The 15,911-nt window shown below is 44.9% G+C and overlaps 4 protein-coding genes across 4 annotated transcripts; 1 reads left to right on the forward strand and 3 right to left on the reverse strand.

Annotated features, from left to right (window-relative positions):
- Positions 1-188: 188 nt before the first annotated feature.
- Positions 189-3,122, forward strand: EAF01_000316 (uncharacterized protein). The gene is made up of 2 exons (XM_038908566.1): positions 189-1,885; positions 1,951-3,122. The coding sequence occupies exons 1-2, from the start codon at positions 680-682 to the stop codon at positions 2,740-2,742; spliced, it is 1,998 nt and encodes a 665-aa protein (XP_038775472.1). The 5' UTR covers positions 189-679; the 3' UTR covers positions 2,743-3,122.
- A 616-nt stretch (positions 3,123-3,738) lies between these two features.
- Positions 3,739-6,179, reverse strand: EAF01_000317 (uncharacterized protein). The gene is made up of 3 exons (XM_038908567.1): positions 5,802-6,179; positions 5,596-5,697; positions 3,739-4,958 (listed from the first exon to the last, which is right to left on the reverse strand). Exon 3 carries the CDS (start codon positions 4,023-4,025, stop codon positions 3,750-3,752), a length of 276 nt encoding a protein of 91 aa, XP_038775473.1. The 5' UTR covers positions 4,026-4,958; positions 5,596-5,697; positions 5,802-6,179; the 3' UTR covers positions 3,739-3,749.
- A 1,532-nt stretch (positions 6,180-7,711) lies between these two features.
- On the reverse strand, positions 7,712-7,903 carry EAF01_000318 (uncharacterized protein; the record flags this gene model as incomplete). The annotated part of the gene is made up of 1 exon (XM_038908568.1): positions 7,712-7,903. The coding sequence occupies one exon, from the start codon at positions 7,901-7,903 to the stop codon at positions 7,712-7,714; it is 192 nt and encodes a 63-aa protein (XP_038775474.1).
- A 3,136-nt stretch (positions 7,904-11,039) lies between these two features.
- On the reverse strand, positions 11,040-15,652 carry EAF01_000319 (uncharacterized protein). The gene is made up of 7 exons (XM_038908569.1): positions 13,738-15,652; positions 12,890-13,617; positions 12,706-12,829; positions 12,228-12,652; positions 11,739-12,073; positions 11,424-11,680; positions 11,040-11,278 (listed from the first exon to the last, which is right to left on the reverse strand). Exons 1-7 carry the CDS (start codon positions 14,504-14,506, stop codon positions 11,133-11,135), a joined length of 2,784 nt encoding a protein of 927 aa, XP_038775475.1. The 5' UTR covers positions 14,507-15,652; the 3' UTR covers positions 11,040-11,132.
- Between the last annotated feature and the right edge of the window lie 259 nt (positions 15,653-15,911).

The following is a 15,911-nucleotide window of genomic DNA, read 5'->3' on the forward strand; positions in this document are numbered from 1 at the left end:
CTCGGTAGGTATACATTCAATCTTATAAATCACATCACCATCACCCTTTTTCTAACTGTCCATGAAATCTTCATTTCCCAATTCATATCAGCTATTTCCCACGTCCCATTTCCCACTTCTTCAAGCTTCAAAGCAAAAGCAGACTTCACTCTCAATCCCTCCCAACGCTTGGACCCCTCTCTTCCCAAAAACAACACAACGGCGGCCGGCTCTACCAACCTTCTTCCTCTTCCTCTGCTCCCGTGCGTTACTTATTATTATTAACCTGTGAGCCTGTCTCGAGCTTGTCTACGTCCACTCACAGCAACTCGAGCGCATTCTACTCCCGCACTCTACGCTCCTTGTAAATTGTAACTTTAATTATTTTCTTCTTCACGCCTCACTTTGGTACTTTACACGGCAGCACAGTATGTAATGCTTGAACCCTACTATTAAGATCTAAACTTAAGATCCAATTCTCACGCTCCTTGAAATTACCTTTTTATTCCCTACCCAGTACTTTTATCTCAGAATCCACCTTTTTACAACCCTCAATACCATCGCAGCCAGAGCAGGTATTTAATAAAATTGGCTCACGGCACACGACTTTCACTTCTACTATTGTGCGACCGACTACCATTATTCGTGTTGATATGAGAGAAAGAAGAATTATCTTGGAGGAACGATTTTGATATACGAAATGACTTCCCGGGACAACTCTTCGTCCAAAATCCGTCATTCCACAGATAACGACAATCACACCTTTCCCAACCCACATCTTGCGCCTTCAGAAACAGGAGATGGAACGAGCGTTTTATCATCGCGAATGACCGATATAGCTTCCGAAGATGGAGATAATACAGATACCTTTTCCGGTCTAGTTTCGCAAAGTCAACGATTGAGCCAGCGTCACAGCATACAGACTGGAGATGGAACCTCAAGGCCAGATACAGGCGTCACAGCTGTTTCTTCCAGAGGAACATTTGGTCAAGCTGCCCCAGCTCGAAGAGGCTATATTTCAGGAATAATGGCGCAACGAGGGAGCGCACCAGGACGACCCCCAAGCTCTACAAGCAAGACTCACGTACCATCTTTAAGTGCCCATGCTTTCTTCCGCCCGATGAGTTCTCAGAGACTCCAGGCGCAACGTGGAGGATCCCGACCAGTTACACTCACACAGCAAGGATTTGGCGAAGATGGGTCGTTGGATGGAGGTAGTGTGAGGCAAAGCGTACATTCGAACATTACCATACCTCAGCAAATCATTACCGAAGATGCAGATCTACCTCTGCCACCATCGCGAGGTACCGAAGTGACAGAGCTAGGAACAGTGGATAGAGGTACCGCAAACACAAGTCCCACGCATGGCCATGCAGCTGGAAGTTTCGCAGATAGTGTCCGCCCCTTGCAGAAAGGTCCAGCGAATACGAGAGGATTGAGTTTGAACATTGATAAGGGTTATAAAAACGGTACTTCGACTCCCAAATCTCCACGGTCATTTCATTCCAACTTTTTGATGCCTACAAGAAACGATGGACCTGCTGGAAGCCCCAGTCCGAGTCGCAGCAACCAAGGCCGCGAAAAGCTCTCGTCTGCTGCTTCTTCGCCAGGATTTACTCCCGCGGATGCGCAAAACAGGAACATGCAGACTTCGAAGCTGGGTAAAAATCATCAATATTTCACTGGTAACACAGTATTTTGCTGGGGAGGCAGGCTGCAAAATACTCGGCACAGACCCATCAACATTGCCACGGGATTGTTTGTTGTAGTTCCCTCAGTCCTGTTTTTTGTGTTCTCAGCCCCGTTTCTATGGTACCATGTATCTCCTGCGGTACCTATTTTGTACGCCTACATTTTCTACATTTGCATGTCCTCTTTTATACATGCTTCTGTATCTGATCCCGGAGTGAGTAGTTGCAAGCACGCTTTCAACACCTGTAAGATTTATCTGATCAAAGCTAATTATCTTAGATTCTACCTCGGAATTTACACCCAATGCCTCCAGCAGAGGAGGATGAAGATCCTCTTCGACTGGCACCAACTCAAAATGATTGGACCATGATCAAGTCGGCCCAATCTAGTACAAATGCAATGGAAGTGCCTACAAAATACTGCAAGACTTGTAAAATTTGGCGGCCACCTAGAGGACACCATTGTCGAGTTTGTGACAATTGTATTGAGACGCAGGATCATCATTGTGTCTGGTTGAATAATTGCGTCGGCCGTCGAAACTACCGATACTTTTTTGTATTTGTAACTTCGGGTACACTTCTTGGGACGTATCTCCTGGGTGCAAGTATAGCCCAGATTATTGTTTACGGGAATCAACAAGATATTTCTTTCGGTGCCTCGCTAAGTCATTGGAGAGTTCCCTTTGCAATGTTCATCTATGGCCTCCTCGCTACACCATACCCAGCCGCACTGATGGTATATCATTTCTTCCTTATGGGTCGAGGTGAGACAACAAGAGAATATCTCAATTCACACAAATTTATTAAGAAAGATCGCCATCGTCCATTTACCCAGGGAAGCTTTGTCAGTAACTGGATTGCTGTACTTTGTCGACCCCGGCCTCCAACCTACTTAAATTTCAAACGGAAATACGAAGAAGGTGATCAAAGATTTGGCGAGCGAAGGGGAAAACGAACGGCGCCTGTTAATAAGGAATTTCAAGATGGAGGGAATAATATGGAATTGCAAAATGTTGATAATACGGAAGGGGGAGGGTTTCAAGGACCTACATCTTTGAGACAGACGACTTGAGGAGTTTGGCTGGGTGTTTTGGAAGGGAACACTTTTTGACTTTTGCACTGACGCTAGATACCTATTTTCCTTGCATTTTCATGTTACCACGGTGGCATCATACTTGTACTTGATATTGTATTATTTTGAAGAATATACGAGGTGAGCAGAAGAGAGGATAATACATATGAATCATCGAATCGCAGTCACTGCTGGTGGTGGCCGGCGATAGGGATGAGAGGAGAGTATTTTGATGAAATTTGGAGGTTGTAGTACATTTTACTTTCTCATAGGAAGGAGATGAGATTAAAGATGGAAAGAGAAATAGCAGATATCTCGAGACGGCCTTTTATACCACATTATATAGATATACTTAATTTACTCGATGACATGAAGATGAACCTTTTTCGATATCATCTTTTCCTGATAAGACGTCACGAGAAACAACTCTTTTTTACTTGGTATTCTATTTTCTTATGAAAAAGGTGTACTCATATAATGAGGTGGAACAGTTCAGTAAGTAAGCTTGACAAATTACCTGCATAGGTTGTAAGACCTCCGACTTGTGATCATAAGGAAGAGATGCTCTGTTGTCTTGGATGAGTACCTAGGTCGGTATAGGTGAGTCTGGGTAGTTTGCGGTCTGATGTTTTTGAAAAGGGAGCTTGAGCTTCTTTTGGTGAATTGGAGGTTGGGGTAGAGTTCGCATGGTAATGAAGAGGGTGGTGCTGAAGTAAATGGTGCTGAATCAACCGTGCTAAAGTCGATGTACTGAAGTAAAGAGTGCTACAACATGTGATAGAATTGTGTGTAAAAAAATAAAATAAAAGGTTATTCAGTCTAACGCATCATATCGTATTAGAAGATATTCCGGTTGTCATGCAACTAGAAATTAGGCCTTTTTCGAACCCCACGAAATTTGGCGAGACGATGAAGGGGCAGACGTGCTATGTATGCTCTGAGCACCGCGCAAAGATAAAAATCAATCGTCGGAATTCAAACACAATTCGATCATTCGGTGTATGTAATTAAGATGATTTTGATTGATATACAGTAATACCTAAAGGCATTACAATAACAAGATAAGAATGTCTATTATAAATACATAAATCCTCCCATTTGATCTCGCGACTCTTCTTTTGGAAGGAAACTAATAAGACATGGCGAAAAGGAAACACATCCTGCAGACTTTTGTCGTCGTAAGATAAGAGAGAGAGAGAGAGAAAGACTCCACCCAAAATCCGTTTTTGAGGGCGCTCGCGAGAGCTAACGTTGTAAGAGTCGCTATCCATAACCATATCCATATCCCACCAATTCTATAACCGTTTATCCTTCCTTCCAAGCTCCTGGTGTACCCAAACAAACAAAGGAAAAGGGGATGGTGAAAGGAAAATTATTCTAAAATCGACTCGCTCGCTGCCGAATGACTCCAAAAAAAAAATGATTAAGATAAATAAGTCCCAGTGTTCCCAATCAAAAACGCCCAAAGAGAAATAACGTTGATACATTCATCGTATCCTGACCATGGTGTTGGAGGACGAAAAGTACAGGGTCCAAGAGATATTGTCAGCCCTGGGGTCCAGCTCGTATATTTTGAGGAAGGAGTTGGAGTCATCTCTAAATGCATCCGCGAAATTCTTCAAATGCCGTCGTACATGATCTTGGGCATGGTGGAGAATGAAACGGCGATGCATCGTGAGTAATGATGACACTCTTCTTTCTGTTCTCCATCGGGGAAGCGCGAGGATGTGAGAAGACTGGTGAGAGTTGCGTGGAGAGAGGGCAGCCTAAGTCTCGGGGTCCGGGCTGAACGTTGGATGAGGTGATGTTGTGGTGCTGAGCCACTCCAGGGAGTTTATTGCGCGGTGGATTTTGGGTACTCGGTACGTGCTGGGTTCGTCTGCGGTGCAGATAGACAATCCATCTGGAGGGGCTGAGGGAGAAGCTGACGGGAGGGATATCGATGGTGAAAATGGAGAGAATTGAAGACTTCGGTCGCGGAGAGCAAGGCTGAAAATGGGCTATGGCTATTGGAAGTTGGGGATTTTGTGCTTTTGCGAATCTGATATCGTTTGCGTTTCGTTTCGGTGTGGGGGTAAGGTCGGGGAGGTCGGTGAGGTAATAATGCCTGGTGTATATGTCTAATACGATCTTTAATTTTGATGTTGTACTCGTGATCGAAATTTGAGGGGGGGCGGCTTTGAGATTGTTGACTACATGGTGAAGTTCGGGATTATCTATTGATAAGATTTTAATTAGTTTAATTTGTTTTTCAGATCTTCAAAATTAATACTTGTTGCTTTTGAGTTTTTGCTTCTTGGACACTTATCCTCTTGTGTCCCTGATGGCCCGTATGCCCCGTATGCCCCCTTTGGCCCTGTTTACTTATTCTCTTCCAAGAGTAATGAGGTAGGGAGGGCATTTTGGGGCAACGAGGGCATTTCGGGGCAACAGATGACAATGCAATATAATTGAATCCAATTACAATCGATCATACAATCAATTGCAAAAAGGGGCATTTGTAACTTGCGTGTAGTGAAGTGGCTGATGAATGTGATAAGGGTCGCTTATCTGGCCACAGTAAAAGAGGACTCCGTAGAGAAAGTGCTAAGAAGAAGTACTGTGACGCAGTGTACCGCCTCGGCTGCATATTCCGACCTTGCAACATCTTGCAGCTTTCATCTACTCAGGGCCACTAAGAATCTAATAAAAGACCAGGGCTTTGAGTCTGAGACCTTTTTTGCACTTGCTCAAGGTTCCAGCCTCGTCTTGACGATCCGAAACTTTCGTACTCAATTGTCTGCTTTGGGAAATTGTCCAAAGTACCAAATTGATTGGGAGGGAAAGAGAAAAGTAAAATGAGGATATACGAACATTCAGTCCATTGTAGATACACCGGGCAAAAGAGATAATGAGGTATTTAGTGGTCATCATCATCGTTGTCTCTTGGGTGGCTTCTGAATGCCATGATGGAGTCTGTAAAGTAACTATTAGCAACGATCACACGTATAGGTGGAATGGAGAATCCTAGAAGCCATAACTGCCGAAGAAGGATCTCATGAACAAGGAATTTCACATACTGGTGATTGCGAAGGATTCGGTAGACATTTTTGGTGGAGGTAGTTGGTTGTTGGGTGTTGGTTGGTATTGAGATTATATTGGAGGATGTACTTGGTAGTTGAGTGTTGGAGAGTGTTTTATATATGTTCGATGATATGGAGTATGAGATGTGTGCGAAATGTAAAGTAAGAACTTTGAAAGTATGTTGGGGATGGAGGATGTTTATATCTGATATTTGATGCAGTTGGAAATGCTGAAACAAAAACGAATTGGGGAGAGGGTCTGGGGGTTTAAGTATCTGGAGCTTAATGTATATAAGTCTTTTCTGAAGATATCACAATTATATTATTATACATAGCAACAACATGCAAAACACCTGCATAGGGCCATGCTTGGATAGTGGCTGAGAGCCCCATGGTAGATCGGTGTCTATGTTCAGATAGGGAGAAGATTACAAGGAGGCCATCCAGGCTGCCTTTCCCATTTCCAGGCACAGATAGTACAATCACTCAGCATCGTCATAAGTATGACTGAGGTAGTCAAAGCTGGGAGACACTTTACAGGCTCGGCGTTGAGAAACGTATGAAAAAGGTTCCCAAAATGTGAATCTCTGGGAATATCTGGAACCTTGCAACCTGACTAAATGTAACCACCTACCCACTGAGGTCCCAGATTATGAACCTTGGGTACTTTTTTGACATCTTAGCGACTAACTGCCTGACGCCCATCCCAGGGGAGAGTGACTGTGACAAGGGTAAAGGGCGTCTCTTAACCTATCATTATTCTCACTCAGCTCCATTTGCCACGGTTCGCCCCATGTTTGTTGGTAACCATCAGTTCGAAATATAGCCACAAAAGGCGCCTGCTCTGACTCTTAATTCTGAGCCAGGGATCTAGGGAAGGGGGGAGGGAGGGGAGCATGCACACTATGGAAAGGGTCCGAAGTACCGTACTATTTAGCTTCGCAATGAAAGTACCGTATACCTGCCTGCAGCCTTGGGATGATGATATCAGGCATGAGGTACAACGGAAAAGGAAGTGCGACGAATCTAGTTTGCAAGGGCGGAAATGCATGGTAGAGTCATTTGTTTGATCTGGATGGGACAGGACTCATGGATTAGATGGAATCGGACCCAGATGGAATGGAAGACTTACTCGTAAGTTGTCACTAACTATAGCCTCATCTTGAATACACATTGACCCAAGAGCCATTGAATGAACCCCACGGTCTCCAAGACAATCTCCCAAAGTAGAAAAGAGGATACCGGAATCACAAAGCAAAACCCCGTCTCAGCCAATTTATTGGGGAAATCCCACAGTATCCAAATTAGTAATCATTTAAATAGATTCTTTAGAAATTTGTTCTAGAAACAATGAAAATCTACGGGGTAGCACAGTGGATTGGAAATCTATCACACGAATCTCTCCAACTACGGTACGGTACCTCCTCTGTCGATAGGAAAAGAAAAAGAATCTAATCCAGATGCGTCAGCCCATGATGGACTGACTGGGACTGGGACTGGGACTGTGACTGTGACTGTGACTGGGACATTTCCATTTTTGGTGTCTGTTTGACAAAGGGTGAGCAAACGAGAATATCAATCAATCCATCCATCAAATCATGTTGGATCCATGTTGGATCTTCAATGTCCAATAATCTTCAATCATCCCTAACCAAATTGTGGTTGATCGATTAATGTTTCGCATTTTTGGATTTCCAGACCCTTCATCCCTTCATCCATTCGTTTCTTGTCAAGGGGGTTGATGACCCTACATTCTCTGTACGGCTCTCATCCTGAGGTTCCACGGTGCGTCTAGAGTACCGCTGGTCCGCATTGATGAACATGAAGCCATGCGATCTGGCCCTCTCAAGACAATCCATGGACACTTTTCTTGTCGGTCGGGGGTTTCTTTGCTTTTGCGGCAGTACTCATACCATACCTCCCTCCTCGTATCCTCCGACACCGACACCGACACCGTCACCGTCACCGAGGAAGATCGGGCAATTCTTACTCGCATCCATTCCATCGCTACTGTAACCTAACGTGTACCACACAACATGGCATACGAGTAGCATCATATCGCATTGCATTGCATAGCATAGCATAGCATAGCATTGCATAGCCTAATGTTAGACAAAGCAATCCGATCTCCTTCCCGCCTTATGGTCCTCTGGTGCTCCGTGGGGGCGGGCTGTCAATGAGAGTTCCCAAGTATCACGACCTGTCTGTCAGTTCAACCACCATTCTGCTGTGCGTATCCGTAGAACTACTTTTCGGTGTCGCCTCCATGTCAGCAAGCACGTTTCGCAAGCCACCTTGGAATGCATCGAAAAAAGGCCCAGAAGAAAAAAGTAAGGTATCATGATTCATGAGGATTACGATTACGATTGCGCCCTCTCCCCCAGCTGCATCGCATTCGGGGTGATTATGGTGATACACACATTCACATTGGTGATCATACTGGCGATCATCTCGGTGAGAAGTGTGCCATGCCCTCCCTCGTATGCTAACTCACGAATCTGCACTTTGCATGCAAGTGAACCAAGATTTGGTCTTCATTTCTTTTCCTCGCCATTATCACCGCCGTGATGATACATGAAATTATAGAGGCCCATCCCATCAGGAGTCCAGCAGTTTCTGAGAATCCAGAAAGGTTGCTCACCGAACAATGACACAGCAAGTTTGATGCAGGTCGCAACAGAAACCATTGTAATGGCAAAACACAGCCTACCATTTTTTTTACCATCGACCAACATCACAGTATGCAGTGCAGTGCTACCGTCGCGATGAAATAAATCCCTTTGGCCGGGCTGAACATGACCAGGTTTCCCACGTTTTCACTCTCCTGTGAGGATGGCATCGACGTCACACACACACACTCATTCGTAAATTTCCCCTTTTCTACAATGCGATTACTTTTTGGTTCCTGCATCAGAATGGCTTCCATCTAGAGTTCCCCGACTGGATTAACGGCGCAATGGACATATCCATCTTACTTACATGACACATCTTACATCTTACATTGTGCAACACATACAAGTTGTGATTTCTCATACTGATGGTTATACTGATGGTTATACTGATGGTTATATTGATGGTTATACTGATGGTTATAATCATATCATACTCATATCATACTCACATCATACTCATATCATACTCACCACGCTCACTCACCCATCCACCACCTACTATGCTCATATTCCTAACTCAGCCTTACGTGATGCCATCTATGTATTTTGACAATCGGAAACTAATAACTTTACCACCACCCCATCACACTCTCGCACTCACACTCACACTCATACTCACACTCACACTCATACTCACACTCACACTTCCACACCACCACCACATTCCCACATCCCCAAGAGTTGGATGACATAAGATTCTCTATTTCCAGATATAGGAGAGATATTCAGCCAACATTCTAAAAAATTGAATTCTGCTACACTTTACTATAAAAAGGGAAATATGCAATTTACTCTCAGGATCTCCCCTGTCCGGCACCACAATCCGCGGCCAAAGCCCAAAGTAAGCAAGCCTTACAACTTACAAGTCAGAACCCAACCCAACCCGGCTCCCTCGCTCTCCCATTCCCCGACCGTTGTATCCAATGTACTGGGTACTTGCTAAAGAAAGATACTTGTGGGTTTTGGTACGGCACTCAGACTTTAGTGTTGCACATCTTTTCTTGCCATGTTTCTCTTTTTGTTTTGTTTTTTTTTCCTTTCCTCCGTTTCTCTGTTTCTTTCTCTGTTTCTTGTTTCTCCTTCTCTTTCAACATTCTTTTTCTTTTTTCTTCCTTTCATTCCTTCTCCTTCTCCTTCTCCTTCTCCTTCTCCTTCTCCTTCTCCTTCCCAAACCCAAACCCCGGCCCCATCCAAAGCAAATTCAATCGATCGTGCCAATTACGCACACGGTGATGTTTCTTCTTCGTACTTCTAAAACCCTCTTGGGTATGTATATCTTTATTTTGGGATCGATCCATCCATCCATCTATCTATCTATCTATCCATTCATCTCACGCTCACGCTCACGCTCACCGAATTCCGACTTCCCCGTACGGCGGTGGATCCGCATTCCCTCATTCAATTCATAAACATGGGGCCAATTGAACTGGGATCGCGATGGGTCTTCGTACTTACTTTACTTTGCGATATACTATTCTTAACTTCTTTCTTTTCTTTCCCCTTGACCCCCTTGACCCCCTGGATCTTCTTTTGTTTCTAAATTCTCCTCCTTCTTGCTTCTCTTTCCCTTCTCGAACCATTCGATTGAATCGAATCTCACTTCAATCCTTGCCGTGCATCTGTGCTTCCCCTGCTCGCTCCACCGACGTACCTTTTTCTCATCTATCCACACCACAAAGTGCATGATCGATCACGCTGCTCTGTTCATCTACACCTGTAGCAGGCTAGCCTTCCCACTGCCGGCCCATAAGATCACCAATCTCCCCCTATTAGGCAATGTGGGTTTCGCCCTCTAGCCAAATGCGAAAGCATGTCTGCGATATTTCTCCCTGGTGTTCGGCATGCCCCTGTCTGCTGGGTTTCGATCGACAGGGTGTAATAATACACCCCGAGATGTCCTTCAGGGATTCTTTTCTTTTGCGCTTTTATAGGGTTGGGTGTCCTTTAGACTCTGTAGGGGTTAGAGGTCACCACATTCACTATGTCATCGAACAAGTCATTCGTCAATAACGTCAATGGCAATAATGTCAATGATGAGGCAGGAAGTTGATCGGTGATCGATTGTTTCCAACATGGTACAATTCGAGTATCTATCCTTGGCCGTGCAAATTCACTTCATCATTCATGAATCGTGACTCTATACTGTCTTCAGCTGAAAGTCTAGATTCGGTGTATTGTTTGTTCTAGAAGCTTTTCTCGTTATATACTTCCTCGTCACCCACTTACATCACTTTTATGAAACTTCATCGAGATGCTACGTTTCGAGTCATTGATCTGTTCTCATTGATCGGATCCCAGAAATTATGTCCTCCCACTTGTCATTTCCGACTCCTTTTTCTTTTGTGCCCCCGTCCAATCCAATCGTTACTCGTTGTCATTCATCATCATCAAAATCATGATCATCATGTCAAATGTACAAAAATAATACGTCGCTCCTGATCCATCGCGAGTCAACTCCCTGGTCTTCTCCGCAATCCTTTCCAGATTCCTGACCTGACTAGTTCATCCTACTTCTTCCAGTTCCATTCCGAATCAGGCCATCTGATCCCAACCCCCAACCCCCTGCCCCCAGCCCACAGTATCTGCCAAAATCGATTTGCCGACGATCCGGGAAATAATCCCTAGCCTCTACCGGTAGAACCATTGCTCAGGGTTTTCAATGTTCCAGAAAATCGTCCAAAAATACACAGGCTAGCCGGGCCGCATCCGTGTAAGATGATTCGTTGACTTTCAGAGACAACGACGATGGGTCATCTCGCAGAATCTTCGAGACCTTAACTCTACATGACCGGACTTGAGGTTCTGTTCGATGGAAGCAACATTAGTCTCAAGGTCGATCACCAATTTCGTACAATAATTTACTCTGACCGAACTCGGTCGGTGGCGAGCGGACACAGAAAGAAACGGTGAAGGGAGAAAAGGCCAGCAGAAAGACGGAGAAACATACCATGATCCCGAACCACACTTTTGACATCGTGTACAAAGCCGGCAATTCTTTCATCGATAACTTTGCCACGCCATGCACCATCACCGTCACGGATTGGATTGAAGCTCTCCTTACCTCCTTTCCGTGTCTTGAACTTGGAATGGAGAATTTCTTTGCATCTCTCGAACAAGTTCGTCTGGGTTACTTTTACTCGTTCCTGGAATTCATGACGCTCAATGATTGCTTCTTTGCCACCATGTTTGATTCTGGATTCGGCACTACAATTACGAATCAGCATTGTATCATAAGACTACGGGATTAAGGAGAAGTACGCACTTGCAATATGAAAGACCTAACGTCTTGTCCATGACGAGAGTCAAGACGAGTAAGACGCTGAATCCAATGGCCCATTTGCGTTCATTTGTAGTCGCGCGATTGCTAGTCCACATCATTTGACCCCATTCTCGAAGGACTTCTTTGATCCTTTCCTGTTGCGATATGAAAAACGCCACTTTGATCTGGCGGGAAGCACATCTTGGAGAAGATTCTGGTGGGAAATCTTCTCTCAGGTGCCCCTCTACCAAATTTGTGGACTCGCCATCGAGGATCAAGCTTCGTTCAAGTATAGCGCAAGCAATGTGTATTTCTAGGGCCTCGCGGAGGAGTTCATACTGTGGTTGTCAGTTATCAGGGCCATCACAATAAACGTTGGGAGTGTCAATTTTGACGGAAATTGACTCCAGTAGTACAAGATCAAGAGAGTACACCCAAGAGACCAGACAAACTTGCAGCAAGAAACCACCATCTGAAAGAGAAATGTCTTACCTCATCGTTGGCTTCCACACCAGCATTATAAAACTGGCATACTGTCTTGAGCAAACGTTTCGCAATATCTGATTCTTCCGGCTCATACGCTATCCTTGCATATTCATCTAGATCATGCTGAACAATCCTCTTAATATATCGAGCATATTCTTCCTGTGTCTCCTCCATCAGCATAAGCGGAATCCCAAGTGGTGGACTCTTCTTTCTCGTGAATGTCGGTCTACCTGATGCGTTGAGATACGTCTGATGTTGATATCGAAAAATCGAAGTCGAACCTCGTACTGACAGAGAGACTACGGTAACTTTCAGCGGGACGCGGTAGCCCCAACTCAATCGCACTATCATCTCATCTGTTCCCCATGCCTCTGCGTTTCTCGAGATGAATTTTTTGGTGTTCTCGGTTGTATACAATCTTATGTGACTTTCTATAAATTTATCAGGATAAGATTCACCACCAAAGCTACCGTAGAGAGCATACCAGGTACTAAGAACTTGTCTAGCATTTCGACTGGATCATTGAAACATGGCAGGAGACAAAACCTTCTCTTCCCAGAAAGCCTTGTACACTGTTCACACGGAAAGCCAGGCGAGCAAGGTGAGCACTAGACAAAAATCAATTAGCAAAGTATTCCGTTGTGTGATGGGTGTAGCCTCGCACGCACCTTGATTTTAGAAAGATGGCAAGCCCAGCAAGCGCCTGCTTGCCTCACATCTCTCGCCTCCCGCTTCTCTTTTTCCGTTAAAGGCCTTACACGGCCCCTCGTAACTTTATTCTTTTGCGGCTCAGGAAACGCGCTAAATACATGCGAATGATGGTTCGGATCGTCGGGGGAAAGTGGTGCTTGCGATCCGGGCGGATGTGGAGAGTGGTGCGATACTGGAGAGCCATGGGAAGGAGTGTACAAAGTGTTGGAATAAGAGGTTGATGTATCACTTTCGTCAAACCAATTACCTCTTGGTGCTTCTGGTCCATATACATCGTGAATTGATTGGCCATGTCCAGTTACGATTAATCTGTCGTTATCCACAGGTGATGATGTCCCATAGGATATAGGAGACCGCTCAGGTTCGTAGGAATTTAAAGGAGCTGGCTCGGGCTCATATGCGACGCAGTTGGTGTTGGAATTTTCGCTGTAGGCATTGCCGTTTTCATCGTGCGGATTCCAGGGATTTTGTGACCGTATGTATCTGCCTCTCGGAAGTAGGTTTGGGGCTTCGAGTAGTGGGGCTACTGATGGAGCTATAGGCTCTGTTGGGAACATGTTAAATCCCCAATCTAGGGAAGTAGATGTATTATCGAAGGTAAATGTGGAAGTAGAGGGTAACGAGGTATTCATATTTTCGGCGCGTTGGATTGCTTGGTCGACCATCATGTTTTGGTTTACATAATCTGTTGTAGCCTCGTCAGCAAAGCAGTTGACCTCGGATTGAGACAAGAACGTTCGGACACGATATCCTAGAATGGGGACATATGAGATAGACAGGATCGGCAAGCAAAATCATTACATACAAGGAATCTCAAGATCAAGTAATGGACTCGCCCCTCCCGGGGATCCAAACGGGAAAACATATGTGTCGGATGTGGCCGAGACGGCAGAAGCAGAAGCCAGCTCCATACTTCCATGACTCCCATAGCTTCCCACGTTAGCCTCTGACATACAAATATCTTCAAAATCCGAGGGTCCAGCTAGGTGTGTAGTAGAATTCACGATATCCCATGGCATGGAAAGTCCAGGCATAGCTCCAGTCTGGAGCGATAATGAAGCACCGCCATTGGTTCCGATGTATGTCGAGTATCCAGGACTCACAGCATCATCGGGGCTAAGTGGGATGGTATTCATAGGCCCCGTAGAGAAATTGGCCAGCCATGAAGTATCCGGAAGTGAGGTGTGAGGCGCCGTTAAATTCAGAGCTCCGTCTCCAGCAGTCGTAACACCAGCGACATGTCCAATGATCGATGACGACGAAGGAGAGGTATTGATCGCGGCCTGATACTCAAAATAGTCAAAGTTGGGCGCGGGCGAGAACCTGTCTAGCCTGTCTAGGCGAGTATCTAGACGAATATGGTAACTTGGATTATGTCGCAAGGACGAGCTCCTAGATCGCGACGAGAGCGACGACGATGGTGAATGTGATGATCCAGGCGGTGAGGCACTGGGACTGTAATAACGGCGCTGAGTATGCGACGATTGCTGTTGCGGCCTCTTTCGAACCCTTTGTGGTGAGATCGGATTCGGCCACTCGGCCCGAGCCCTCTGAGAAGTGGGCTTTTCAATCATGACCTATGTGTAGTAAGTATTTTGTCGGTATTCTTTTCCTCTTGTTCGTTTATTCAATTTTCTGTGCGGTACGTGCGTGCTTATCCAGGACCTTTTTCGAAATGTAAATGAAATGTTAATATCAGAAGCATTGCGGTGAAGCTGTTCGAGCCAGAGTCATCCTTGGATTCGTGGACCGTGCCAGTATGTATGTAGGTATGTATGTGTGTGTGTGTGTGTGTATGGAAAAATGGACAGATGAATAGAGATTACAAGAATGAGGGGATGGATGGAAGGAAGGATCCGATCGAAGATCTTTTGTCGAGGCTATCTATTTCCACAAGCGATAACCTATTCTTTGATACTGGATGAAATATGAGAAAAGCGGTGCAAAATGCAGAAAAGGGAAGAAAAAAATCCTTTTTATCAAAAGCTTTGGCTTTTTTCGGGGTAGCAAAGGGCACTATAGATACGGGATGGAGTGGACTGGTGGTGGAATGGATGATGAATGAATGAATGATTGCTGATTGACGGATGGATGATTGACCTGGGGTGTATATGGTCTGTTCTGTCTGCACTGCACTATCTGCATTATGCGGAGATGACCAAGACCATGACCATGACCGGGACTCGTGGGGACACGGGAAACACTTGGTTGTACATATGTAATATAAACAACCACCCACCCATCCACCCACACACACATACATACACAAAACGTTTCTTCAAGAACGGGGTGGGATGGACAATGTGGAATTCTGCACTCTTGATTTGTGTATAACGATGTTAGGTAGTTTTGAGTAAGTTTGGGTAGATTAGGTAAGTTGCTAATAACAAGGTCGACCGTCTTCTGGACTCTGGGGAGAGAGAGAGAGATTGTTCCGTCCAAGAGATAACCGATATATGATGGGTTGAACATGGACATCGTGCTGTGTTTGTTTGTCCATCTCGCATCTAGGTAGTGCAAACAAGCAAAGGGGATGGAAGCGATGCAGAGCCCCCCCAAAAAATTGGAGGGGTGGGAAAAGAAGAAAAGATGTGTTGGAAAGTTGTACACCTATAATATTTATGATTTATTATGATTTCCACCCCTTCATTGGTGAAAAATAAATGGGAAAAGGCTCTCGCGATTGCCACATCCAGCTCACCGAGTAGATTTTATCACGCTTCGTGCTGCAATGTAACGCCGAGTATGCAGTTAAAATATGCACTTCTACTGAAGCAGTTGAATTTTTCGCTTCTCTCGTTGGTTCCTCTCAAAATTTCCCTATCGCCTGCAGCGCTTTCGTGGGCTTCTCTCGACATATAAAATATATGAAAATGGGTATTTATACCAAAAATAAATTTAACATTTCAAGTTTTGCTTGTTTATCTTTCCAAAGGCCCCATCAGCGACCTTTCGATACTTCTTCTGTGGAGTGCTCGT

The sequence above is a fragment of the Botrytis porri genome, assembly GCF_014898465.1.
Source record: "Botrytis porri strain MUCL 3234 chromosome Unknown BPOR_001, whole genome shotgun sequence".
Taxonomy (NCBI): Eukaryota; Fungi; Ascomycota; class Leotiomycetes; order Helotiales; family Sclerotiniaceae; genus Botrytis; species Botrytis porri.

Excerpts from the sequence above, each read along its gene's own strand:
- EAF01_000319 (XM_038908569.1), bottom strand. The coding sequence starts at position 14,506 with ATGATTGAAAAGCCCACTTCTCAGAGGGCTCGGGCCGAGTGGCCGAAT. Across the intron at positions 13,618-13,737 it reads ACTTGATCTTGAGATTCCTT|ATTATGTAAACCAAAACATG; the intron begins GTATGTAATGAT and ends AGGCTACAACAG. Across the intron at positions 12,830-12,889 it reads GCCATCTTTCTAAAATCAAG|TGCTCACCTTGCTCGCCTGG; the intron begins GTGCGTGCGAGG and ends ATTTTTGTCTAG.
- EAF01_000316 (XM_038908566.1), top strand. The coding sequence starts at position 680 with ATGACTTCCCGGGACAACTCTTCGTCCAAAATCCGTCATTCCACAGAT. Across the intron at positions 1,886-1,950 it reads CTTCTGTATCTGATCCCGGA|ATTCTACCTCGGAATTTACA; the intron begins GTGAGTAGTTGC and ends TAATTATCTTAG.
- EAF01_000317 (XM_038908567.1), bottom strand. The coding sequence starts at position 4,025 with ATGGATATGGTTATGGATAGCGACTCTTACAACGTTAGCTCTCGCGAG.